Source organism: Serinus canaria, chromosome 1 (genome assembly GCF_022539315.1).
Source record: "Serinus canaria isolate serCan28SL12 chromosome 1, serCan2020, whole genome shotgun sequence".
Classification (NCBI taxonomy): domain Eukaryota; kingdom Metazoa; phylum Chordata; class Aves; order Passeriformes; family Fringillidae; genus Serinus; species Serinus canaria.
In genome coordinates, this window is record NC_066313.1 from 98251306 (window position 1) to 98279215 (window position 27910).

A 27910-nucleotide genomic window follows, 5' to 3' on the forward strand; every position below is an offset into this window, starting at 1 on the left:
TCACTCAACATCACCCACAGGTCGTTGTTTCTCTGCCTTCTAGATGCAAAGAGAAAGAGACTCCAGGAAATTTACTGGAAACCCTGATATCACTAATCTAATACAGAAGATGTTGAGATATATTGTGAGCCTTTCCTCCCCTAAAAGCGAGACATTGGGACCCGGATTTGTTCCCCCTGACTATTGGTACCGAGTATATCGCTGAGATATCCAAACTAGGAAGAGAGTGCCTCTATAAACCAGGGCCAGACAAGGACAATTTTAGAACACAGTTCTGGTCTTAGCAAGATGAACAACTCCTTGTACCGTGACATTAAGTAAAGAGCATGTACAAGGGTTCTAGATACCTTTCTTATAATTACAGTTAGGAGATTCATGTTATGGTCAGAGTATCCCCCAAAATGTGCTTTTTCTGCAACCTCTCTTCCTACTCCTTACCCTACCTGCTGTCAATGGCCTCTTCCCACAGGGAAGAGTCTGTGTTGGGGTGGGAAGGAGATCCTGCAGTACATGCAAAATTTACTGTCATCTGCTGGAAAATAAATCTGTGCAAAAGAAGTGAGAACTTTAACGTAGCTTTTCTACTTCCAAAAACATCTATTTCACTTGCTAACTTCTAGCTTTTTTTTTTTTTTAGCAATAAATATTCTATAGCACCCAAGTTGTTTTAAACTTCTTTTCTAACAAAAAATCAAAATCTCCTGGGCCCTCTTGTTCTTTAAACAGTGTTATATGGGATTAAACTTTTCAGCAGGCATTTCGGCACATCTGTACAAATGTCAATAAAACTAGAGAAATAAGGGCCAACAAGAGATGCTTTTGAAAATTTGAACACTTGTGTAATAGGTTAAACATGGATCTAGGTGTGTTTTGTGCCTGCATTTGGATTTTTGGGTGAAGGGTTGGACACATACATGTATAATGTTTGTGACACCTGTTTAATAATGTGTATTAATCCCATTTGATGTCATCAGTCATGCTCTACTGCCTGTCTCAGCTCTCCCAGACTGCTCAGAGACCTCTAATTAAAAATATGTATTGGAAAAAATGTATTTGCTCTAGGTGCTGAAGCAAATCAGACAAGTCAAATATTCATTTTTGAACTAGCTTAACTTTTCAATGTGATTTCTTGTGTCTGATTTGTGGTGCGTACACACATGGCTCAAATTATTGTAACTGTGTCAAGTTTTCTGATATTAGTTGTCAGCACTGTACACCTGATACTGTGTATGGGGACAAAACACATAAGAGAACGGACTTGTGAGTAATAGGAGTAGCTGTCTCTTACAGCAAATGCAAGTGCCTGTGTAACATATCCAAAATCTCAAAACACTTCAAAAATACTTTCACCAAGATGTGCAAAGCACTCAGTAAAGTGGTGAGCTTTACTGTGTCCCTCTGACATTTTCATCTCCTAATAAAGGCAGACACAGGTCTCTACCACTAATGCTAGAATTAATGAGCTCCCATCACCTCTTTTCTACAAGTTCTGAACTTCACTTTTGTTGTAGTTTAAATTTCACCTGAAAGTCTTAATTGAATTTATAAGCAAGGTTGTTCGGATTATATCTGAAAATTAATACCTGCAAAAAACCTCTTTAGGTTTCTAGAAAATGGGAATAAGTTTGCAAATTTTGCAACTACTCCATCGTTGCTTATTCATTCTGGTGTTCCTTTTCAGGCCTCTACCTACTAAGGGCATCTTAAGCTCGGTTATTTGACTTCAAGCAATTCGTTGCCATGGAAACAGTAAGACATAGCTTTGGGCATCTTCTGGGCCAAATTTTAGGTGAAAGTCTCAGTGAGTGAATTGTCATTGTGAGACAGGCAAGTTGCAAATCAAAGCCAAAGGATCAGAGCATAACAAAGAACTTTAGACAGATCTGGCTGGACTTGTCTCTTTTGATAAGCAGGGACTTCTAACTCATGGAGGAGTTTGGATTAGCCATGGATAGAGCAGACAAAAACACACATGGGACCTTGTAAAGATGATCTTAAAAGAGACAATATGCCAAAGCATATCCATATTGATGTAACCAGGAATGTGGAGTGGAATGTTTGCATGTATATAATGTTTAATTCGTGTACTTGTTATGTAGATGTAGATAGAACAATTTCTATTATTCATTGCATTGGCTTTTCTGTTATTCCCTTCAATATTACTGATAATAGCAATAATTAATGTATTATTCTTCCTACTAAAGAAATCAAAAAACCATTCTCTTAACAGACTTGCTTTCTCAATAAAGAGCTTAATGTAGTTAGAGCCTCCTGAAATGCTGCTACATTTCAGTACATGTATGAGCAAAGAGGGAGTGCATCCAATATGACTTGAGCAGAGGGAACCATAAGTCCAGTTGAGAAGTTTCTTGTGCACTACCAAAACTCTTTTAATACTGTCTAGTTTCTGCACCTGCAGGAAATACTGTGTCATCTGCCAAAACCCAAATTTCAAGGATTAGCTAATAACATTATCTTTGAAAAAGGGAGCTGATTCCTAACCAGTATTGTGAGCCTTTGAAGTCTCCGTAATCTATTTTCCCTGGTTGCTTTTAATGAGCCTTTGAATGTTACTCTGCAATTTCTTTTTTTTTTTTTAATTTGGTGGGGGAAGGGAATATGCACTCACTTTCCTCCAAAGAATTTTTAAAATTCATTACTGCAAATAACTTTCACAGTGCCAGAACTCTAAGTTATGCAGTATCCTTTGAGTGCATCTATGGTAAATAAATCATAGCTTTGCTGGAATCTCCATCCAAGAGGTTAATGAGATGTAGAAGAAAATCCCAATTAACTCATATCTAAGTTTGAGTCTCTTTTTTCTTCATGTAGGCCAGCTATCAGCGGAGTTTCTTCTGATTCTCTTTGGTATCTTTACTATTCTCTGCACTACTCTAAATGTATGCCTGCGCTATGGTTTCAACTGTGTTTACAGAATTGGCATAGCTAATGCAAAACTAAACTAGTTAACTTTCAAATCTGTAACAGGTAAGCAATGACAGCAGGAATTGCAGATGTGATTTTTATGTTTGACTTTTACACCCGGTTGTACAGCTAAATTGCAGTTGCTACTAAACTAGCAAGTTCCCTGATCTCCATGGCCATGCCTCAGTCACTGCTCTGAGTACGCAGCCTGGCTCTTCTAGCATGAGTCCCCACTGAGGTTGTCTTATTTTACATCAATAGCTCCTTTGACTCCAGGGAATTTATACCTGAGTCTCTCCAACAGCCAGACACAACCTCCCCAAAGCTGGACAGCTGCTTCTCACTCTGGCTTGCAGCCAGGAGTAGAGGTGTAGACATGTGCTGCAGTTGTGTGGCAGAGCTGTGCACATCTCCTTCCCAAGGCATGGAGGGCTCCATTCCCCCCGAGACACATCCCAGCCAAGCCTACCAGGGTGACAGGGGAAGAAGGCATCGGTAGGGGGTCTCAGCCTCATGAATCAAGCCTCATTCCTACACTGGGGCTGTGGACTTGACTCCACTCTTGTGCTCTTGAGAGCTAACCTTCCCTCTGCAGGCTGCTGTGCCTGGCAGCCCCAGCCTCCCTTCCCACTCCTGTGTGACCACAACCACAAACTCTCTGTTGACGCCTCCAGAGAGGAGAGAACAGGCCCCAGCCTGTGCAACTTCTTCATTAGTTCTGCTTGAAGACATAATTAGATAATATGAGAGGGTTTTCCTCTTGCCAGCAGACAGACTTAATGTACAAAATCTGAAGTAATAATTTTCAGTATATTGCAACTCAACTATAAACAGGATAGGACTGGGTTTTTTTCTGTACACAAGGAAGAAAGCCCATTAGGCATAAAACAGAAAGAGTAGATATAAAGGTGGGCAACTGTGTAATAGCTCTGTTTATCCTTAAAATAAATGCAGACTCTAATGACGTTCCATCATTTAACATGTTTCTGTATCTCTTTTGAAAACCCCAAAGACATCTTTTCTCCACCATATTTTTCTGGTTTAAGAGCAGATGACTCATTATGCCTCTATAAACTTTGCCTTCCTTTGAAATAGTAATCACTTACTTCGTCAGACTTTTCCTATTATGGTGCATTTTCAGAGCACTTAGAGTACTACTTGTTGTAAAACAAAACAGGAAGCTAATTTGACTGGCCATGATGAGACCACAAGTGGTCTCCAACTAAAAATGATTTATATCAGATGAAGATTCTTCTTAAAAGCTGGGCTACTGGCTGTACTTTCAGCACCAGTTCTGCTACATGGAGGAACTATTCAGCCTGCTCAAGAGTATGAACCAATCTTCGCTGCTTTATGGTAAGATTTAAAATATTAATGTTTAGAGTGCCTTTCCCTTCTGCTAGTAGAGGGCTGGAAGTACCGCCAAGCCACCAAGCATAAAACTACTCCTCTTGCCTCCATCGTGGACAAAGAGATGGAAGAAGGAATTAGCCCACCTACAAAGTAATTATATATCTTTTGTTATTTTGATTTCTTTCAAAATCAAAGAGTTACTCCTGGCAGGGAAAATCTATTCATAATGGAAATCATACAGCTGGAAAGAGTACGTGCAGGGCAGCATGAGCTTTTGCATTTACTTACCCCAGTAGTATTCAATTCTAATTTCTCCTCTTTTTTTTGCTGTTTTGGACTCTTGGAGCATGGGTTTTCCAATAAATTAAACTTCTGACACACTGAACTGGAATATGGCCTGTACACTGTAGGCTAGAGCTTGTGATACCCTAATGCACTCTCCCTTGTGAGACTGGAAACTCATCAGTTTGGTGAAACCAACCTGAGCCACTCTTGCTCTTCCTCTGCTGGAATCCACCTCAGTGAGCCCAAGGCAAGAGCCTGGCTAAACCCCGGGGGGAATGGCTGGCGTGGGGCACTGCTAGGAAACCTGTGCTGCAGCCTGAGCCTCCCTTCAGCACTGCAAAGAGAGGAAGCTCAGCGCGCTTCGCTCTCCAAGCTGCACCCAGGGCCGAGTGAGCTGAGGTCACACCACTGCACAGAAAGGTACAGGCCAGGCAAGCACCCACCCAAGCCAAGTTCCCTGCCCCTGGGAGAAGCAACAGAAAGTGTGGAGGCACTGACCTCATCTAGCCTTTCCCAGACTATCTCCTTCAGCTCTTCATCATGAGCATAAGGGGAAGTGATATTTTACTGCCCTTGACTTGGTGACATGAACTGCAAGCTAGATTGGCTCCAGAGTACAGAAAATTGAAATTACTTTCATATTTAGACTGTATGACAGAGAGTTAGGACATGTTCAGCATGAAAACTGCATGTGCCAAATTATTTTGGAATGTGTAAAAATGTGTGTTGTTAATACTGGATAAAAGCTCATCTGAGGATGATGGGGTTTTCACATTCTGTTCCCAATAAATCTTCTTTTCTCTACACTAGTGTACTCCCACTGTTCTGATACAGGCAAAATGTCAGCTGAGGTCATATGAGTCCTGAATCAAGACAGCAGACTTGGCTTGATGTGCACAAACTGCCTGATGCCAGCAGGCGAAATTAAAGACAACAGTGAAAATACCCACAACATAGGTTGAACCCCCACTGCTAACAAATCAAGTGCAATTAAGAAGTCGGAGCAAAGAAGAGGGCGGACGGAGCTCACACTGGAAGTAAAGAATCTTCTTCCCTTCTGTCTCCCTAGAAGGCATTATATTTCTTTGTAAATAACACAATTTCTTATTGTCTGCTTCTCCTTTTACTGTGTTTTATTAAGATATAACCCCCTGTGTTAACTTTTTGTCATTGTGAATGTTCCTACTTGGGACCGTAGAGATTGAATTAACCAGTTCTCTGCACAGGCTGGAGTCAGGTGTCTCAGCACTCCAGCTAAGGTTGCTGGTGGTGTTGTCTCAACAGAGCTTTCCTATATAGAACAGAGCCTGACTTCAGTTTGATAGCTCTGTCTTCTGAAGAAGCACCCACCTGCCCTTTCCCAATACAGAGTGGCACAGCCCACACTCAGAATCTTGTTTCTCTGAAGTCCAGCTTGGAGCTGAATGCTGCTCCAGTATTGCAGTTACTCTGCTGCATTGTGTTCTGATGTGGAGTCTAGGAAAGCTATCCCAGCTATGCTCCACACAATTCCTGCCTACTGAGATGACAAAATGAGCATAAGTATTCACTAGGATAATGGTGGGGATACTTATACCTGTCATACCAGAGCTGTTGGAAATGTTTAATGTATTTTAGGGGACCCTGAAATTTGCCAGCAATACCGAGCATCATTTTGATTTGGTCTTGGATTTATGCACATTCTTAACCACTATTCTTTTTAAAGGCTTAAATGGCTTTGGTATTTTTCTTCCTTGACGTGTTTTTGGGCTTGCAGTCAATGGGATATATGAATGTGAAACTAATATTCATATCAAAGGAAATTACAGCATTTGCTGCTCAGGGGGATGCGCCAATGAGGCTTTTTTTTTTTTTTTTTTTTTTGACTAGCAATACCAGGTAGTAATGATGGAAAACATTGAGTAGGTATACACTTAGCATTAACTTGATAGAGAGATTAGAAAGTTCTCCTATTAAAACAGACATTTCTTGCTAATAAAATTCAATTAGCATGTCAGTCTTGACTTCAGGCACATTTTAAAGGAAGTGTCAATTTAATAATCACTCTTCAGTTTGAAATGTCATCCCTACTCTGATTACAAGTAAACTCTCTAACAACCATAATTAGGAGACTTTGGAGAAAGGAAGTTAGTTTGAATGCATTCAATTCTGTTTTGCAGCACCCAGCAGAGTCCACTAATTCCTTTTGCTACAGGTACGAGGACTCCTGCAGGCCCTGAATTTCCCACTTAAACCAATGACTAAATCAGTGGGCTCATAGTTCAAGGGTGAAAAGATTTATGGCAATACAAATATTAAGAACTACCAGAGAGAGCAGTAGTGGGCTGGATCAGTGTAAGCTGGTGACAGCACATGAGTGCCTGGGGAAATGCAGTTGGACAGGAGAGATTAATGCAGAGAAACACTCCCCATTCTAATGCCTGTATGCATCCTCAGCTGGAGGTGTGAGAAAGATTAGGAAACAGCTCTACTGAGGACAGTAGAATTCTTCTCAAAGAAGGAAAAAATGAGGAAACAGAGTGCCCTGGCCCAGAGAACAAGAGAAAATGCAGACTGCATAGCTTTAGTAGTGATGGCAAACAGGCAGCAACAATGATTTTGTAAGTATTGTGAGAGAAACAAAGAAGAACAGGGAATACCCGTGCCTACAGCAGAACACCAATATCTGGTCATATTCATATAGCAATTCCTAACAGAGATTTGTGGTCTGTTGCATGCTGCATACATTTATATAGTTGCTTGGGCCAATATTATTTTAGGGAAACAGGAACCAAGAATAAGAAGATATGTGTTTCAGTACATCAGCAGTGTGGCCTTCACTGAAGGATAAAGTCATGTCCTGGATATCCTGGACATACCATCAAAAATTGAATTATCAGCCTTACTAAGTCACTCAAAATTAGGGATCCTCTTAAGGAAAGGTATTTCCCAGGAAAATCTTAATGCCCCATGTTTTGGAAATGGTTTTAACTTTTACCTGCTGCAACAAAATGGCAGGACTGAGAGTCCTAAATGAGTTCAAACTCAGGTTCAAACTCACAGGGAACTGCCCTGATTGCTACTTTCCTGTCTTATGGACTTTTACATTTAATGTGGCCTTACTGTGACCAAGGAATGTTGCTGTTGGGTCTAAGTGCAGAATAGCAGCTGAATATTTAAGGGATTTCCCATAAAAGGATAATTTTGCTAGCCTAAGTGGGTACAGGTTTGGGACTGCTTTGTCTGTCACATCTTTGCTGAGAATAAATAAGTGATATTTTTAGGGTGGGCTAGCATAAGCGATGACAAATTCCACATTATGGCCAAAAGGCCACAGCTTCATTAATATGATGCCTAAAGGCACCTTCCTGACAGCTGTGGAAAGAGGAGGAAATGGCAGTAGCCTACAGCACTCATCAGCCTCTCCTCCCTTTCTGGCACTGCAGAACAAGAGACACTGCAGCAGGCCAGGCAGCCCTGCCAAACCGGGTGAGATTGCCTAATCCCACCTCCCTGCTTCCTGTAGCAGGAAACCAGATCCCGTCTTATCTGCCAATGGCTCTGCCCTCTGTCTCCAACGGCAGGAATACTCCCGAGCTGGTGTTGCTGCACAGTCACACCTCAGCCAGGAGACCGGCAGTCAATGTGAGCCAGGGAATGAGCACAGTGGCGGGAAGGGTGTGGGAAGGGTGGGAAGCTGCACAACAGTTACTGTGGGCTATGACCAGGTACCTGTTACCACCAGCAGCACCAGTGGGAGATCAAGCAGGACCTTTCTTTTGCTCTGTTAGCCCACTCTTGCACTCCCACATTGTATGTGTTTGAAAGCAAACCACTGTCTTTCACTGAAATGGGTGAAGGCCAATGCCATCCACAGCAGCATCCCAACCTAAGAGTATAGCTACTAACACAGTGAGTACAGATCATGCACATGCAAGAAAGCAGTGCAGTTCAACATGACCTTTTTTCCTGCCGTAAATAAACCCACAAGGAATTGTTTCACCTATTTATCTCTGTTCATGACTCATATTCTTTCTGACATGTCTCAGTCTCTGAGGTCAGCAAGAGCTTCTTGAAATTTAGCAATATGGCTAGTTGGTCCAGGCTGATGTGTTCACAAATTAAATACTCTTGGTCTTGAGGTTTAACTCCAGCCAAGAGAAACCTCCAGTCAGTGCAGAGGGATTGGCACCTCTGAGGGGCACTTCAGAACTGAGACAACATTCAAAATCCCCCATGGAAGATTTTTTTTTTCCTCTTCTTTTGCTATAAGAGGCTCCAAAGACCCATTGGGTGAGTCTGAGGTTAACCTTTGGGACTGCAAAGGTTACCTTGAAGTAACCCTCTTACTACATCTGCCGTTGAACAGACATACCAAGAGCAATACCAGGGCACCTGAGAAGCTGCTGAATTTGGATTTGCACCACACGATATTACTGATAAAAAAACACATAGTAAGTGCACAACTGGGGCAACCTGACTCCCCAGTGCCTGCAAAGACACGAACTGTGGTCTGACCAGAGGAAAGTGACACGGTATCTCCACCTGCCTGGTAGAATGTGCCAGTGCCCTTTACCCTGTCTGTTCCGCTTGCAATGAAAAGCTAAGAAAAATGCAACATCTAGACTTGTGCAGGGAAGGACAGTAATGCTGTAAACTTTCAAAATGAAATTATGCTCCCTATGGTGAAGATGCACAGACTTGGCAGAACCTTCCTCCTTTAAATAGGTTCATTTTCCTGTGTGGTGTGATGCTGCATGTCATGTACTCAAGTCATATAATTGTCATGGGACTTGTAGGGTCCCTAAGGTAAGCTGCACCTTTCCAAGCATGGGTCAAAAAAAGGGACCTATGTAATGTTAAGTGGTAATAACAGACTGGGAAAAGTAAATGAAGAGGAAATGGCTTCTGGTAGCTTTGCCGAGGTTGAGTAGAGATATACTGCCAGAACCAAGGTGCTGTTTTCCAGGGAAGGAAGAGACCTGCACAGCTCTTGTCCTGCCTGAGCTGATCAGAGAGTAGGTACAATTAGTAGGGAGGCTGTGGTAAGGTGCAATCTAAAATCCTACCCCTTGCAGCTTTTACCTGTTACCTATGGCTCAATTCACTGGCTTACCGTGCTCCTGAGAGAGAGGACAAATGAGTGCCTGAGCTGATTTCCTCAGAGGTATCTACTGCTCCTGCCTGGTAATGCTATACTGCTGTTTCTTGGTCCTTTTCTTGTGATCCCACATCAGTTTGGGTGGCTGCTGCTCTTTCTGAAACATTAAAACTTAACAGTTCTCCCCTGCTTTATGAATCTCAAGTGAAATATTAAAATACCTTTCAGTGGCTTATAAATAACATATCATGACTCCCCCAGCTAAGAAGAGGAGTACAGTCCATGCTTCATTACAAGAGCTAAAAGCCTTCCAGCTGCAGAGGAAACTCAGCAATGTGGGGTACAAATACTCTAGTGATTTTAGTAGTGGCTCTTCTTGGGCCCAATAAATAGTTTTAGTACTGTTTGAGCCCTGCCCCTGGATCTCTGACAGCTCTCACATCCCTGCTTGCTCCCACTGGGTCACACCTGAATTTCAAGCCCCCAGGAATAGTGGGGAAGTGGTGCTGAGATTGGGACAGGCTCTATGCCTTCCTCCCTGCCCAAGCATAGGGCTGGGACCCATTTCAAGCCAAGTCAGAAACCTGAGCTAAAGACCTGAGCTGACTTTGTGTCATTGCTCCTCCTTCCAGAGGCAAAGCGTGAAGGCACATGAATGATCCATGCTAAAAGCCAGCAGCAGGGCCAGCAGCGTTCAGACTCTAAACTCTGTGAAAGCAGCCATATCCCCCCTCTGGACCTAAGCTTCTCCCAGGAGCAGGTTGTTGCATCTGCAGAACGTAGGGGTATATGTATCACCCAGCTGGCAGTGATGCTCTCTGCAGCTCAGGCTATTTGACCAGAGGTAATTAAAAGCTGCCTCTATGTGGTCATGTAATGACAGACTGTACCACAACACTCAAGTGCAAGGATGACAAATTAAGGTCAAGTGGGCAAACAAGCTGCTGTTTCCTAACTGTGGAATGCCTACATTTCCATCTGCCTGGATCTCCTTTTGCAGTACCTCTTTCAGTGGTATTTCCTACCAATCCTTTAGAGTTTGTGTTCAGGTTTCGTGCCTGCTTGTTAGGCACGTTCACCTTTCAAAAGTGTATGTACGCAAGCTGAGCGGTGTTGCGTCAGGAGCAGCGCTCCTTGTCTGACGGGAACTCAGCTTTCCCCGACACCTCCTAAGAAGCCGGTGCCCAAGTGCATGCACCTGACTTCAGGGAGTGCAACAACCTCCGCGGTGCCCCAGGAGGTGACACCAGTGGGCGGGCACCAACCTCCCGCAGCAGTCGGGCCTTGCAAAGTCGGGTTCCCTTCTGCCCCTCGAAACAGCTTCTCTTTCTTCTGCGCACCTGAGCAGTGCTCCCGCCGGAGAGCAGACGGGCTGGGCCGGGGCCGGGGAGGCAGAGTCCGCCCGGAGCCGCGGTCCCCGCCCGACTGGGTCCGCCGGTGCCTCCGCCGCCCGCGCCCCGGCACGGCGGCCGCCCCGCAGCGCCTCCCCGCGGCGGCGGCAGCTCGGCACCGCCCCGGTCCCCCCGCCCCGCCGCTCTCCCGGGCGGGAGGCTCGGCGGCTCGCTCCTCCTCGCGGCCGCGGGATTCCTGTCTCCGGGTTTTCGGGCCGCCCCTTCACACCCGCCGCCGGAGCGGGACGGCGTGAGAGGGAGCGAGCGAGCGAGCGAGCGAGGCGGCGCGGATGTGCCCCGGCTCCCGCGGCGGCAGCGGCAGCGGCGGCGGCGGATGCTCGGCGGCGCGGCGGCCGCCCCGCAGCCCAGGAGCCCCGCGCAGGGAGGGAGCGAGGCGATGAGCCGCCCGCCGGCGGCCCCCCGCGAGTGACGGCGGCGGGCACGGAGCTGAGGCGGCCAGGAGGAGAAGGACGAGGGGGAGGAGGAGGAGGAGAGCAGCGATCCCCGCCAGTGCCCGCGGGAGCCCGGCAGAGCTCCGGCCGAGGGCTCGGCCATGCCGTTCGCCAAGCGGACCGTGGAGCCGCAGCGGCTGTGCCGGCGGCAGCCCGCCGCCTCCGTGCTGGAGGAGAGCTGGGGCGCGGAGCCGCCGCCGCCGCCGCGGGACCCGCCGCCGGAGGAGCCGGGAACGGCGAGCGAGGGCGCCGAGGCGGCTGGCGGCGGGGAGAGGGAGGCGGCAGCGGTGCTGATGGTGCTGGACCTCTGCTCGGTCAGCAACGTAGCCCTGTCGCGGATCCTCCGACAGCTCTCCGACGTGGCCCGGCACGCCTGCACCCTTTTCCAGGAGGTAGAGGCTGACATCCAGGGTACCCACCGCCGCGTACGGGCGCTGCACGGCCGCATCGCTGGCCTCCAGGGAGCCGTGCGCGGCCTCGACCCCAAGCAGGAGGCAGTGCGTAAGTACCACGGAATGCGGGATGGATGGGGAGCACCGCGGGATGGATGGGGCGCACCGCGGGATGGATGGAGCGCACCGCAGCTCGGGGCGCCCGGCGGGGAAAGCCATCCCCTGGCAACCTGCCGTGCAAAGTTTGGGGCCAGAGTCGGTGGGAAAGGAGCCCCGGCGTGGCAGCAGAGTGGGAAGGGAACGGGCGGGCGCGGGTCGGGTCGGGTCTGCGGGCGCCGCTGGGCGCCGCGGCGATGCCGGCGGGAGGGATGATGTCAGTGGTTTGTGCCTTACGTAAGGAGCTGGCTGGCGGGGCTCTCGGGACGCATCTTCTGCAGCCAAGGGTTTGGCCAGGGAGGGGGACCCGGTCTGTCAGCTGGGCGCCGGGACTGATGGAGATGATCCCCCGCACTCGGACATATTTGGATTTTCTCCCTTTCCCCGCCTGTCCCCCTTCCCCGACAGATATCTTCCCCTTAAAAGTGTCTCTGAATTCCCGATCGAACGCTCTTAAGTAGAAATAATAAAACTGCTTCGTCGTTACCTAACTGTTGGGGCCATAAAATGAGGGAAGTTTGGCTAATGACTTCTTTCTGTTTAAAGAGTGGCCCTGAAGAGCGAAGAGGGGAGGGTGGAGGAGGGGCAGGAGGATAAAGATCAAGGCAATATAGAACTTGTGTTATGAGCGGTGCTTGAATCCTGTTTCTTCTCCACCCAAACTATAAAAGCAGTGAAAAGCTCTGTAGTCGTAACAGCTGCTGATTTCTGCTGAATATGGCTCGTGTAATGATTTTGTACTCTCGCTGGTGCATACGCTTCCGAAGCACTTGTGGATACGTGGGTTTTTTTGATAGATAGGGCTGTGGGTTGGTAGTCTGGAGTAGCAGGGATTGGTATTGGTTCTGACCTTTCAGTATCTGTTTCGGAAAAGCAGTGGCTTGAGAGGAGAATTTGGCTTAGTTTTTGCCTTTTACTGTACCCCTCTAAATCCTGAGAAGCTCCACTAAGTACAGCAAAGTGAGTTTACACCAGGATAAGCAAGACCATGCCCTCTTCTAGGTGTTTTTCATAAATATGCTACTTAAAAAATTCTGCTTTGGATTTCCTCCCTTTTGGAGCATTGTGGAATATACGTAATTCTTGTAGGAGCAATGAAGTTGTCCTGATTAACAGAATCAAGCTTTAGGTATTCATCAGTATTTAAGCTGCATACTCAGCATCTGTACAGTGACAGTGACTTTGCTGGGGATGTATTAATGTGCATCAACCATAGATGAGAACAAAATGAGGGAGATTTTTTGTGGTTTCAGCATGAGTGTGTAATCAGAGCAGAGTGCTGGGCTGTGATTGGAAACTGCAGTGAGAATGAGGCTTGGCTGGGCTAGTGAGGGAACTGTCTGAGGAAATGAAACTCCTCGTATCACATTCTCATCTGTAGGTCTTTTGAGCTGAGTAAGTGTGGGTCTATACTAATGTAAGTGAGAGCAGAGCTTAACTGTTTTAATCTGTATGGCTTTTTTCTTTCTGGATTGTGCAAGTGCATCTTGTTTGCAAATCACAGAGCAAAATCTTGATATTACAGCACAGTTATGTCATCTGCTTAATTAGAGAGTCTGGCTTTATCCCTATGATGATACATTTTTTTAGTGTTTGGTTTTCTTTTAAATCCTTCTCTCTTTAAGAGGGGAGAAATTTTTGGTTATGATCTTCCCTGTGTTTGCCAGCTGTTCCTCCTTCTTCTTGTATACAGCACAGTGCCACTGATAGATCTGCAGATGTCCCTAGGTCTGGTCAGCCAAGGGATCCTCCACAACGCTGGGCTTTGCCCCACCCCTCCTCCAGTAGGTGTGTGTCTTGCCTGCAGCTGTACAGCTGCTCAAGGCACACTTCCCTGTCCTCATCACTTCTCTCCATGCAGCGCTGTACCTCATCTTCCCTGAAGGTGAAAGACTCGATACAATCCTGTGCCTCCTCTGGCTGCTTTTATTCCCCCTCCAGTGTTGGATCAGCAGAGCTGCATTTACACAGTGCTGCATCTGAGCATTTCAGCTGAGACCCAGAGCTGAACAGCACCACTCTGTTATCTCCTCACATTCCCCCAAAATCCATACACACCCACGGCAATACTCCCTTTGGTCTGCAGACCGCTCACTGTTCCCGAGGGAAGATAAAACTGCCTGGCAGGAAGCTGCCCATCTTCCCTGGAGTGTATAATGATAGTGTGTTTTCTTCTCTCTGGGCTGACGCCTCCTCCTTCATTATTACTTTCAGCAAGACTATGCTAATGTTTGTTTTATGCATGAAGTGCCTACATAATTCACTCCTGAAAGTATTACACTCAAGTTACTACACCCAGTTGTTTTTTTGAAACCAAGAGAGCAATCGCAGGTGGTCACAGATCTGCCCAGGACCTAATCAGCATCAGCATACTGACTTCTATCTCCTGTGGTGAGCATGGAAATGATGGGATGGCCTCAGGGCTGTCTTTTGGCTGTCCAGCCCAAATGACACATCTAAGAATAATTCAGAGCTGGCTGGAGGTTTGGACTCACAACCACAAGGAACAAGCTGGTGACAGGCATGTAGCCACCCCACCCATGGCATGACTGTAATGGCTGCGTTGAATTTATTGTATGTTATGAGTCTGGAGGGGCTGGGCTTATTGGTGCATTGACTGAGACACCATGTACTGGGATGTTAACACCAGCACAGTGCAGCCCAACCATAAGTTTTTCAAGTATTCAGTTTAAAACTACTGACCTATCTTGCCACAGTGAGATATTCTTCATATTCCAACTTCAAATGCAGTGCAGTGATTTGAGAATAATGCTACTGGACACACCTCAGATACAGAGCTGTGACAATGGAAGGCCGTTTTCTCCAGGCCTCATAAGCCAGCTGTATTCTGAGACTCCCCTGTGAACGCTCAGGCTGCATTAGAAAAAGGAAATTATGGGCTAGTTCCATCTCAAGAGCTATTGGAGCCAGTGGTTAGAGAGGCATTCCTTGCCCAGAATGCCATTCCTTGGCAATTGGAGAGATCATACCAAGGGGAGGAGGAACAGGAAAGGAGTTATCTTGAAAATAGCATATAAGAGTTTTGCATAATAATGTTGTATATTATACTGAAAATTATGTATCATTATATTGAAACATCTATGTTGGATTCAGGGAATATTAATGAAGAATTAAAAGTAATTAAAACTGGCATTTTTCCAGTAATGCTTATCACTACTGCCGTCATTTTCACAAGGCCTTAACATTCTCAGCTCTGTTGCTGTTGCAATAGTGAACATTTGCAAGTATGTGTATACTCTGCTTTAAGAAAATTGCTTAAAGTCCTCTAGTAAGTTACTAGTAAAGGTATTTACCTACGTGTTTACTTTGTTTTTGTCACTGTTCAGTGTGATTGGAAAACTTTGTTAGGTACAATAAAGGGTGGATTCTGGGTAGTTACAAGCAGGTCATCTTCAAAAACTCAAGGTCCCTTGCCTCTGCCTCCCCAGATGCTGCTTGTCCTTTCATCTTTCTTTTAAGCCTCTGGCCAGCCAGCATCTTGCAAATATGAATTCTTTCCCATTCTCTGAATATAAGAGAAACAAAGGTGAGAAATTATTTCCTGCTCATCTCCTGAACGAACTACTTTACTACTACTACTAACTGCTTTTCATCATGAGCAGTTCCAGGGGTCTGTTTCTAACCATGCAGAACCATGTAGGAATAACATGATTGTTGTCAGTCTGGATGCTGCTTAGAGTTTTCTTGTTGGCAGTGTGGTACTGCCCAGTTTTATTATTAGATGCTTGATTATCTTGGTAGTAATACAGAAACACAGAAGTGCTGGACTAGTTGTACACTTGGGACTCAGTGCCTCCATGGTTATTTGAAAAGATGATTTCTCAGTCTCAGGGACTAGAGATCTGGCAGTTTAAGTGGAATATTGTACTTTACAGAAACTGATGATGTAAGCCATCTTGCTTTCTGAATAATAGGCAACAACCAGGCAGCAGATTTTGAAAGCCCTAGCTAATGAGATCCTTTTTGCACCCTGGCATCCCAGAGAATTCCACACATTCCAGGCTTTTTTTTCAAAAGCATCAATGTGTTACCAATAGCCAATCTTTCTAAAAGCTGTATGGTTTCCAGAAGTTGCCTGCTGTATCTTCATTTCTCCACTTTTCCATTCCTGATTTTGCTATTTGCTAACAGTCAGTGATGCAGCTGCTTCGAAGCGTGGGGATCTCCCGTGTTACTCTGCTCTTCAGAGGCCCTTGGATCTCTACAGTGAGCTCCTCTATAGGATTTTCTTTTTTTCCTGAAGTGTCAGTATTGAGATAAAAAAGACAGCTCTGAACTGATTCTTTATAATTTTAGGCTCTGCATTAATTTATTCTGTTTGATTGAAGTTAGTTACTGAGAACAGCCTGGCAAGTTTCACTCTTGCTTTTAGTCTCTTTCCTTGTGCTTTTTAGGTGGTTTTGTTTTGATTTTGTTTGGTTTGGGGTTTTTGTTAGTGTGGCTTTTAGCCACACTGATATAACGCTTTTCTGTTTGGGTTTTGAGCACTGCAGGGAAATGTTTAATCCCTTATAAGGTTTTCATGTATTTTCTGCCACAGTCCTACCGTTTTTACAAAACATGTATTGGAGCCAAAGCTCATCAGAAAATGCACCTCCTCCTCCTCCTTGACTTAATGTGCTGAAGTCTCAATTGCTGTTGAAATGTAATCAAGAAATTGTCATGCTTTCATCTCAGATTTCAGTTGCACTGTAAGGCCATCCCAGGCTTAGGAATGGTGAGGATCCTTGCAGAGATCTTCAGAGAGGTACATAAGACCTTAAGAATAGATGCATCTTGAAAGAAAAAAAGCATCCATGTTGGGAAGATAAGTGTTGCACTTTATCTCAGCTTCTCGAGAGCCTTGAGATTGAAAGTGCAATTTTCATGGTATGGATTTTCTGTGGTACTGAGGTGCAGCTGTAGATCTCCATGGGTTGGACACATTTACACAAAAATATCTCAAATACTGCTGGAGACAAAACAGAAGAGTTTCCTAGCTTCCTTTAACTTTGTATTATTGTCCTTTATAGTTAGTGAGCCTAAGTGTGAGGGTAGTAACAATTTTAGAGGTGCACACTAATGTAACCTAGGGGACATGAAGCAAGAGGATGTATTCAGGGCTCCTTTTGTACACTGAAATTATATTAATTGACAAGTCTTTGTTGGGTGCAGAATAAAACCTCCAAACAAAAGCAGCTGTACACTGGATGTAGTAATCCATCACGTTCAGCTTTGTTTCCTTTACCTGCCTGAATGGAATGACACAAGCTCTTCACTTGCCGTTTTGGAAGAGGAGAAAGGCTTTTGGCTTAACTTGCCAGGTTTGTTTTCTTGGTGTTGTGCTGGTCACTGTGTGCTCATTTGTGTTACAGAACTCACCTCTGGTACACTTGCCTGTAGTTTGCCTGTGAATGTAAATAACCCAAGCTGTGGGTGTGGGAATGTTGGAGAATTTCCTCAGTGCATGGTTTCTTCTAAAAGCAGAGGATTGATGGCACATTAGCAGAGTGGAAAGGAGAGGGAGGCCAAAGCATGGGCTTTCCTTCTTACCTTTACTGCTGTCAGAACAACAAAGGGACAGAGGAAGAAAAACCTGCTCACTTAAGGATCCCATCCCCACTTTACCTTAACATTACTAGAGCACCATTAGCTAGAGCACTGTCATTTAGCAGAAAAATGCCTTATCTTTGTTTACCACATGGTGATAGAATACCTTTAACACAGGAACACAACCATTCAGAGGCTTTGCTTGAGGTATTTTTTTCTCATGCATTTAGTATCTGATAGAAGGTAATGGAATGGAATTTGTCAGGTGGCTTTGGCAGGGATGAAACTTTCTGAAAGCTGGGTTGTCACTTTCAGTCCTGCTAGCTTGTGGAATGCAGACTCTGGTCTCTTCAGATAAAAGCATAGTGTGCAATCCTTTGTCCTGCCAAGGCCAGTGAGGTGCTCGGTGGAAAGGCTCTGAGAGCTCAGTGCTCAGGTAGACTCAGTAGACTTTGTCTGGCAGAGCCTGGTGACAGATGAAGAGCAGAAAGCAGTGGTTTTCCTCCAAAGCCATTCCCTGTTATACAGGTGTAAATCTTCTAGAGTTTTGCTGAATATAATTTCCTTGGTCTTCCACTGGTGTAGCTCAGAAAGCCTTTGTCTGTTCTATAGCTCCTTGCTTGTCATTCCACAAATAGTACTTAAACTAATGTACCAGGTTTGAATGTTTGGGGATTTTGTTGCTAGATGGAGAGCCTGCCAGTCAAAAAACCACATCAAAAAACATTCAATGCTTGATTTCCACCTCACTGCAGCTACACACCTGTGTAACATCATAGTAGTTACTGCAGCTTCTTTCTGGCTCATGCTCAAGAGCCAAGCATAAGTCTCCAGTGGGTTTATTAGAAATTCTGCAGGAAATGTTTTAGCTCCTTTAAAACCAATAAGGTCTCTTTACACAGGAGCAAAACTACAGAGAAAATAGAACCAGACCTGTAAGAGACACGAACTTATTGTGGATCTAATGGTTTAACAGAAATTCTTCCTACAGCCCCTTTTAAAACTCTGTGTTTCTTTTTAAAAGCCTTAATAGCATAATGTTTGTTTTCATACAGAAACATAAGATGAATGTTCCACTGAAATTAATGGAGTCATTCCTACTTTTGGTTAGTTTCCCTGCTCATACAGGGGAGATATGGTGATTAAGAAATAAACGAACTCTAGTAACGTGCTGAGGGCATGGGGAGGTCATTCACCTGTTGATTCAGATGCATAAGAGATGTTAGTTTTCCTTTTTGAAAGATGAAGGGCCTGGAGTGTTTCCAAAAAACTCTTGCACAGTTCTCAAATGTCCTTGGACTGAGGGAAGGACTTGTGGGAAGGACTTGCAGGAAGGAAATATAAATACCAATTTCAGGGTGCCACTCAGCTGCTGTTCTGAATCAGCAGAATCACGTTTTGTTGGCATTTCTTACATAGGTTTAGCTGTTCTGAGGCTTCAGTTCTGAGGATTAGATTAGGCTGATCTGGCAGAGATGTGCAAAAGTGCAGAAAAAGTATGGGAGCAGTCCTTACTGATCCCTGCCATGAGCCAGTCCCAACCTCTTTTTCTCCATTCAGACAAAAGCAGACTTCTGAAGTGTGTCTGTTTAAAGGCAGTAACTGGCTCTTCCTCCCTCCAAACTGGACAGCAAAAGAGATTGGGTGCAGGGGAGCGACAGCTGTTTAAAAAAGCCCCTGATCTGACACATTTCCTTCACACATGTAACTTAATCAAGCAGATACGCCCAAGGAACTCTTAATAGCAATGTTATGATCTCCAAAGTGGGGAAAAAAATAGGGCCAGCTGATGTGAGTAATACATGTGTGTGTTTGAAATGCATTGTTGCAGGGTTGCGTGGTCGCCGGAGTCAGAGGGCCGGGATTTCTCAGTAGCTGTTCTTTCCAATCGCTTGGCATCTCCATGTAATCAGAGGCTGACATCAGACCCTCGATTGGAGCTACTTGAGCTATTAGGCTGTGAAGAGCAGAAACTCTCTGTGTTACCCAGTGTGTATGAGGGGGGAAGGTTTTTTTCACTTCCTTTGATGTATTAGCATCAAGAGAGGGAGTCTTCGCTTCATTCCTAATTGCTTCTCTGCTTTGAATTTATATACCAATATGTAAGTAACTGCAAAGGGAGATAGCAGAATTTATAAAAAGTTCAAAAAGGCAGGGCTTAAAGCATGATTAAAATAAAAGATAGCATAGTGTGTATGCTGTTTTTAGCTGAAATATCTCCCTAGAATACTTTCCATTTACATTCTCATTATATCTAACTGCTTCTAATGCACTGCTTAGTTTAACAACTGGCATGTTTTTAGGGTAGATTTTATAGTAGATATACACCCACTGTGTTCTTAACTTGAGACTTTAAATTGCAGTATCTGTATTGGACAATCTTTTCTTATACCTTCTTGGCTGAAGGCAGGAAAAAAGCAATACTGATAGGAACCTAATTAAGCCTGTAGTCTTATTATACCAGGAGCTGTGTGCTTGAAACGCTGCTCAATTCAATGAGTGCTACGTGGCATTGCCACGTTAAGTCCCGGCAGAGAGTGACATACTTTTTTTTAATAAGATCACTGTAATTCTTACAAAGCCACCATGGTTTTCTCTTTCTTTTCAGCTGCCAAGGCAGTTGGACTTTGAACTACAGCCACTCAGACCAAATCCCTGAGAAAGTTTGGTGGAGATGCCTTGCAAGTGTGTGCATGTGATTAAGAGGAATGAGCATGTGTTTGTGTTGTAAAAATGCACAGAGTCTTCAGGCCTCTGCAGCTTTTCCCCCTGCCTTTTCAAAGTGTTTTTTGTTATCTTGACAATGTTTGAACAGACTTTTAAGTTGACCTGGACAGAGGATGAGCTGGGGTGGAAAAGGCACTAAAGCTTGTTGAAGATGTGTCTATCAGTGGCTACAGAATTGGGTCATTCTTAGGAGTAGAATATGTAAGGTGCACTGAAAAATTCCAGTGTGTCCAGAGGCTTTGGATTGCTTTGAAGGCAAAACTGGGCTCTCTGTGCATACTCAATTTTCCCTGTTTCTTTTTTTTTTTGTTTTTTTTTTTCCCTCTTCCAAAAAGGCATTGCCAAGCATTGTTCTCTTCAGAAGCCTATAACTGTCCATGATTGCAGAAATCAGATCTTCTGGATGATGAAACTCAAGATAGGCAGCAGTAACTCACTGCAATGCTCAGAGGCAAACTTTTTTTAGATGCTATACATGTTTCACTACATCCACTACTTAGTGATCTAGTGATCTATGATAAGGGGTGATTTAATTTTAAGTGAAACAAGAGATTAATTATGATTTAATAGTTACTATGCAAATCAGAGTAGGTCCAAAGAATGGATACTACCAGTTCAATTTTTTTGCCTGTAAAGTTTATTTACTTGCAGCAAAAAGAGGGCCTGTTCTTGTCATAGGCAGGTCTTTTCTTGGTGAAGTAGTTTTTGGTTAAGTGTTGTATACAGGAGGAGAGTCAGGAGATGTATCTTAATTAATTTCTAAAAAAAGAAATCATATATCATGGATTGACCACTGACTTTCATATGCTCAGCCTTAACCCTGGAACTACATTGCTCTGCATAGCCCAAATTTTTAATGCAAGCTTTTTTTATTTTTTTTTGTATTTTTTGGGGGGATGACTTTCTCATACTTATCCAAACCAACTTCTGACTGGTTCTTCTACTTCAGGCTGTACTAAACTCAGCTCCTCTGGTCCTCCTCTACCCCAGCAGTTAAAATCATCACAGAGGCTCCTATCTCAGCACACTGAGGATATCTCATCTCCCCTCCTGTGTTGACTATTCCTTGCAACAAGTATTACTGCAGGAACCTGAGGTCTTGGTCTCTGCAGAAAATTGCCTGAAGCCTTGCATGTGGTTAGCATACCAAAGACAAATTTTCCCCATAAGTTGGATTATCCTGGCAGCACTGCTTTAGCCTTGTTTCTTACCCAAAACAAGTATTAAGGAATAGCACATTCCGCATGTTTAGCAGGGAAGGAGGTGGGTGTGCCTGGGTATCTCACACCAGCCATTCAGGAATTTTATGTTTGTTACTCAGCTACAATTTCAACTACATTGCCACAATGTAGAAATCATAAAAGAGGCTGCCAGGTAAAAGAAAGGACAGATTATTCCTACTGCATTTGGAGGAAGGTCTTGTTCTTTATTAGAAACTAGAAAATCCACTGGGGAAGGAATCACATGTAAATGTTCCAATCTAATAAAAAAAAGTGCTCTGGTTGTAGCTGACATTTACTTCATGTGAAAGCCAGTCTTTGCATGACATAAAAGCTGGAGAAAACCAGGTTTCATCAGTTCTACTGTTTGCAAAACTGGTTGTTTGTATTCCTCTTTCCCCTCCAGAATTGCTGATTATTTCTTTTCAATTTCAATATTGTTTTTTTGGAACTTATGCCTTGAATGACTTTCATTTTGTGCCATCCTATCCTTTACTCCTCTTCTCATGGTGGTTTCACAGGGACTATACTTTTACTTCTGTTTTAATAGCACAGACACCACCCCCTCACTCCCTTCATGGTATGAAGGAACAGTATTAATTTTTACAACTGTGGTTTATTCTCCATTGATTATCTTTAATGTGGTTCTGTCTTGTTCAGTTAATAAACTACCTGCTAAGATGCAATTATCCCTCTCCCCCAAACATAACCTGCTTTTAATAGATGTTGTAAATGCACTCATTGTGCCTGGCACATTAAAAGCACCGGTTTAAGTTCCTGTACTTTCAAATTACACTGTAGATGAAGTGTATTTTGTGGCAATCATTACTCTGCTAATATTCTAAAATAAGTATCACTACTTCATTACTTCAGTAGTATTTTTAGGCCTCTGTTACAGCTGCCACAGTCTTGATATAGCCTTGGTGCCAAGACAGAGGTTTGATAAGCTGTGCTCTGGACAAAACCCTCCTAAGGGAGACCAGAAGGCTCACCTGAAGGTTTATCATTAATTATAGATCTCTGTTAGCTGATGTGAATCAGTGTCCAGACTGAAGTATGACCTAGAGTATTTACCCAGTTTGTGCTGTAAATATTTTTTAGGGACCTCTGTCAATACACACAAAATTTAGAGCATGATTCTCTCTCAGATACTACAATAAAATCATGTGCCTACAGGTACATATGAAAATGAGCACCTGTATTGGAGAAGTGCTGTGTCTGTAAATGAGTGAATGGGTTATAGCTACAGTCAGCAGCTGTAATGTGACCATTTATGAAATTGTCCAAGTGGAACTTAACACAAATTATTAGTGTAGATTAAAGGTATGTTTCATTTATCTGCTTGTTCCTAAGAACCCAGTAGAATGGCAATTAGTTAAAGAAAATAAGAGGGAACAGCAAAATATCATAGCTCGGGCTGATTATTTCCTTTACGAGTCTTGTTTGGCTTTAGATCTGTCTGGATAAGCACCATCTTGGACTGTGAGACTAAAAGGTTAAAATAAGTAAGTGTGCCCATTTTTGTGCAGACCTTATTGAAATAGGTTTTCCTCAATGAGGAAGAAAAACAAAAAGAGATTCTTCATCAAAATTCTGTGTGTCACTAGGGGAGGAACAACTTTGTGTACACACACACACACACACACACACACACACACACACACACACACACACACGCGCGCGCGCGCACACACACACACACACACTAGATAATGGAAGAAGATCAGTGGAAAGATTGGACAAGACCATATTGGTCACTGAGATTAAAAAAGCTTGATAAATGGGAGAAGAAATTTACAGCCACATTAGCAGCAAACTGGTCAAATGAGAGAAAATATTTAGTACTCCACCTCTCGTTACATAGGTAAAAAATTGAAGGTAATTGATGTATCTTGTTTTTTACTTGTTTTGAATTTGTATCTTCATTCAAAAGCATCTCATGTTTGAGTTCATTTCCTTCCCATTCCCTCCTTCTCTCAATGGAAGATAACTTTGGACTCAGAGATTGTGATGTTATTGATGGAAACTCTTCTGCTGCATGTAATGGGTGATCAGAAGTGAGATACATCTTGCTTAGGGATGTGGGAATTCTGCTGTTTGGTACTTGCATCCTTGCAAGAGTAAAGACTTTGCTTTTGAATGAACTACCCCTGTTATATTTCAGCAAAGGTTGAAAAATAAAATTAAAACATAGAAAAGCCAAGTTAGTGAAATAAAATCTTCCAGGAAAATAGATGGGTAAGTGAAAGGTAAAGTGATGAAAGTCTAGGTCAAAGGTTGGACTTGATATCTCAAAAGGTCTTTTCCAACCTAGTTCATTCTGTGGTTCTGTGATACAGAGTCATTTGCAGATGCAAGGACTATAAGGACATTTGCAGATGTAAGGACAGATAAAGGAATATGTTGTATTTGTTTTCACAAAGAGGTGCCTCCCATGCATTTGTTCCCTTTTGAGACAGTCCAACCTTGGGCTTGTTAAATATGTCTCTACAGAAGTTGGCACATACTGACCTTGTTTGCTGCAGCCTGCTCTTCTGTAGCTTCTTGATTCTAATGGCGTGAGCCAGATGGACAGAGCCCTAGAGCTGAATGTTGGATAGCATAATTAAGTGATCTAGTATTGAAGGCTGGAGCTGACTGAGGCAAACTTTGGCTGATACTACAATATTTCTTTGTCCAAGTTATATCTCCATTGTCAAAGTAATTCCTGTTTTTCCTTTCAGATCCTATTCCTTGGATATGAGGATGCTGAATTATATAAAAATATTATTTTATTGACATAATACAGAGTTCTTTCTACTACTTTGTGCCCTGATAGCACTAGAGGAACATTTTACAAATTTGTAGAGCTTGTGGAAGCTCACCTGAATTTTCCTTTTATATCTGTACAGCCTTTTTTTCTGCTACGTTTTGGAGTCATTTTGGTCAGTTGTGGAGTCAGTTGTGGTCAGTTGTGAGTATCATGTGAATTCTGCTCCCTGGAAGCCCCATGTTAGTGTGGTCCTGGCCAAGCACATTGTGGACACTGGAATGTGGTTTATGAGGAAACACAGCAAACAGCTTTTAGGTGAACTTTGCTGCTATCAGTCAGTGGTTGGTAGGTGTATAGAGCAGACTCAGACCCATCCAGGTGCTGAGCTCCTCCTGAGTGAGCTGAGAATGTTTAGTTTTGCAGGCTGGAACTGAGAAGGAAGACCCAGCGGCTAAAATTCTGCTGCCTAGGGGACCTGGATCCATCCACCAACTTTTCATGACACCTTAGGGGAGGTTGTTAGGGCTATTCAGACCAAGTTTTAGTGCTCTAAACTTTGGCCCATCCATCCTGTTCAAAGGTGAGCCTGTCTTTCACTCTTGAGTAAAGGAAGTTTCTAGTTCAGCCGAGTCCCTTAAGTTCTGTGAATGTCACAGTGTAAAGTGGGTACTGCCACAGGCTTTTTGTCACTCTGTTCTCGGGTCTGTGGCAGAGTGACAGCCCATCCTTCCTCTCAGAGGAGTTATCACACAAGCAGTGAGAGCAAGCTGGGTTGTGGGGTGATAGATCCATGACACACAGACCTGGTTTATAAATGACAGGCAATCTGCAAGGCTGAGACCCTTCCACGTCAGGACTGCTTCTGTCCTTCATGGACTAATGCTTTCAGGTGCCATATGAAGGCAGTACCCCTAGGTGGGTTTCTCCAGTCTTTTCAGCAAGCAGGATTCCTTGTAGGCTGGAACTGAGGAGATCTGCAGGCCTTACTCTGTGAGGACTAGCCTTAGGTTGGGCTGAGTTCACAAGTGCCAGTCTTTCTTTTGAGGTCTGGCTCGTAGAGAAGATTGAGCTTTTTTACATTACAGACAGCTTGTCCTGGTTAATTACAGTCATGTAAAGATGAGGTTTTACCTTGGGACTTGGTTTAATTAAAAAACAGTTCTGGGAAGTTTATTAAACATCTACATTCTATCGGGGTGCCAAGTTCTAATGCTGGTTTTCTTCAGGTGCTCTCCAGGCTTCAGTCAAAAAGGGCCACCTGAACCTGACATCTGCACTAATGAAAGGGGAGGGAGGACAGACTGTCATTCTCTGTCCAGCCAGGTTTGAGCCTGGCAGCTCTTTTTTCACAGCTTGGGCTTGTGTCTGGGCTTTGGGGAAAGATTTTTGCAGGTAGTAGTGTCAGAGGAAAAGTTGCACTGCAGAACTTAGTGCTTGCCCTGTGTAGTGGAAAAATCATGATCATGCATGTGAAATGTGGACTTAAAGGAACTTTGTGTGGGTGGTCTTGTTTTTACTCTTTCTGCCCCCCTTCCTCTCCCTTCCTGCTCACGTATGCTGAAGTCTGTCATCTATTTAACTTGAGCTTTTCTAATAATCCTAGATAATATACAACAAAAACAATAACAAGGTGCCTGGATATACAATCCCTCTGAACTGTAGAAGCCACAAGATCTCTTAGACATTCTTTTTGTTAGTACTGGCTTGTGAGAGACCTAGCACTCCATGATGCCCATCTGTTAGCAGCATGTTTAAATGTGATTAATGTGAAAGTTGCAAGAATTGCAATAGCTTTTGCTACTCTTCAAGAGAATCTGTCACTGTTAATCTCTTGCAGTATTAAAAGCTTAATATAGTAAATCTAATGTTATGAGAAGCTGTAGCTTTGCTTTTGTTACCATCACCTTAGTGTATTATTAAACTACTATTAGCTTTTCCTCTGTAGTTCACAAGCATAGAGGGAGTGTAGATATCATGCACATGCAGAAGAATATTTAAATGATCATTTAAGTATGAAGTCTCTCAAGAAAGAGATGCTCCAGCATAAAAGGGCTTTGGACAACATTGGGTTTGATTGTCATTTCTGAGGGGATGTAGACAGAGCAGGATATATTAGAAGAAATAGAAAATGAATTAGAAGAAATAGAAAATGTTGGTGGAGGGTGGGAAGGTCACAAGCAATGTCCTGATTTGGTTGTTCTTTGCTGTGGTGTGGTTTACCCACCCATGGCAGTAAACCTACCTCATTAGTAGTTTAATCAGAAGTGTTGCATCTTTAACAGAGATGATAGACAGGATAAGCATTAATATGTCACAGGCAGGGACAGTCTCCTGGAGCAGGCTGACACTTCAGGAAGCAAATAGGGGAGGACCCAGGGAAGGAAAATTACTTGTTTCATATAGCTGCTTGTGTTGGAAAGCATCAAAGAAACCATAATGAGTCAGTATCTTTCTTTTTCTTTAAAGGAAATTTCAGAAGAGTGATTCAATTAAATAGTAGTTTACTCAAGATCTGCAGGTGGCTTGTAAAGTGTAATCATATCCCCCTTACCTTTTAAACCCAGATCTACAGCTTTTTTAATTTTAGTGGAGGTGGAGATCTCCATTCTTCTATTTACAGTGGCAGTTTGGTAGAGGAGAGGGCTTGTTATAAAACTTCTTGGTTTATGGCATGATTACAAGGTGCTTTTGTTTCCAGCAGGGACAGCAATAGTGTCAAGACATTTCAAAACTGCTTGCAATCTTCTTGTAAGATCATTGAGCACTGTAGGACAAATTGAGACCTGCCTTTGAGTAAAACACGCCCTCGCTCCATCATGCACAGCATCTTCACAGCTGCCAAGCAGCTTGTCCACTTCCACTCATTGCAAAAAGTCAAAATCAGGTCAGATAGAATAGTGCTGTCCAAGGGGTAGTTACAGAATATATATGGTTGCAGAAATCGGACTGGACTCTGCAGGATTTTCTGGTTCTTCCATAATCTATAATCCAGTCTTTGAAGCATTTAAGAGCTTGAGGTGCCATGATTAAAAGCTTCATGCTTTTTCATTTACCCTCTAAAAGGATGGGCATCAAGTCCGCTGCTCTTAGCCATTAGGAAGGCTTGCAGGGAAGATTGCTTGTCAGTCAGACTGAGTTCAGCAAAGGGGCTTTCTCCCTTGTTGCACATAGTTGAAGTGAAAATGTTAAATTTGGTCCCTGAGGGCTGTTGTGGCACACCCTGCACCTGGCTATTGCTGCTGCTCTTTGTCCTGTGAATTGAAGAGTGATGCCCAGTATCCTCCATCCATTCTTGACAGGAGAGTCATGTGCCAAAGGCTTCAAGTGGTGGGCTGAGGTGAAGGTCATGCAGCATGTTATCAAATTAGGAGACTGCTTTGCTTTGCCCCCTCAAGGCCCTCAGCTCTTTGGCAGTCAGTATTAGCTCACACTGTGAGAAATTCCAAGAACTTCTAGGATGGTATTCCAAAGCCTTGCAAAGCTGTGCACGATAGTGTAAAATCTGTTTACAAGAGTCCTCATGGATCAGCTCCTTCTTGTACTCATGGTTGCAGGGATATCCCTGGAAAAGGGTGTTTTTTTCATGGCTTGAAAGAGTCTTGGAGACAGGGAGCTAGGGGAAGGAGG

The 27910-nt window shown here is 43.7% G+C and overlaps 1 protein-coding gene across 1 annotated transcript in view; it reads left to right on the forward strand.

Moving 5' to 3' along the window:
- The first annotated feature begins 11587 nt into the window (after positions 1-11587).
- The window catches only part of NHS (NHS actin remodeling regulator), a 241077-nt gene continuing 224754 nt past the window's right edge, over positions 11588-27910 (forward strand). Inside the window, exon 1 of the mRNA XM_030234236.2 lies at positions 11588-11987. Coding sequence (XP_030090096.2) covers positions 11588-11987 — 400 coding nt within the window. The remainder of the gene's footprint in view (positions 11988-27910) is intronic.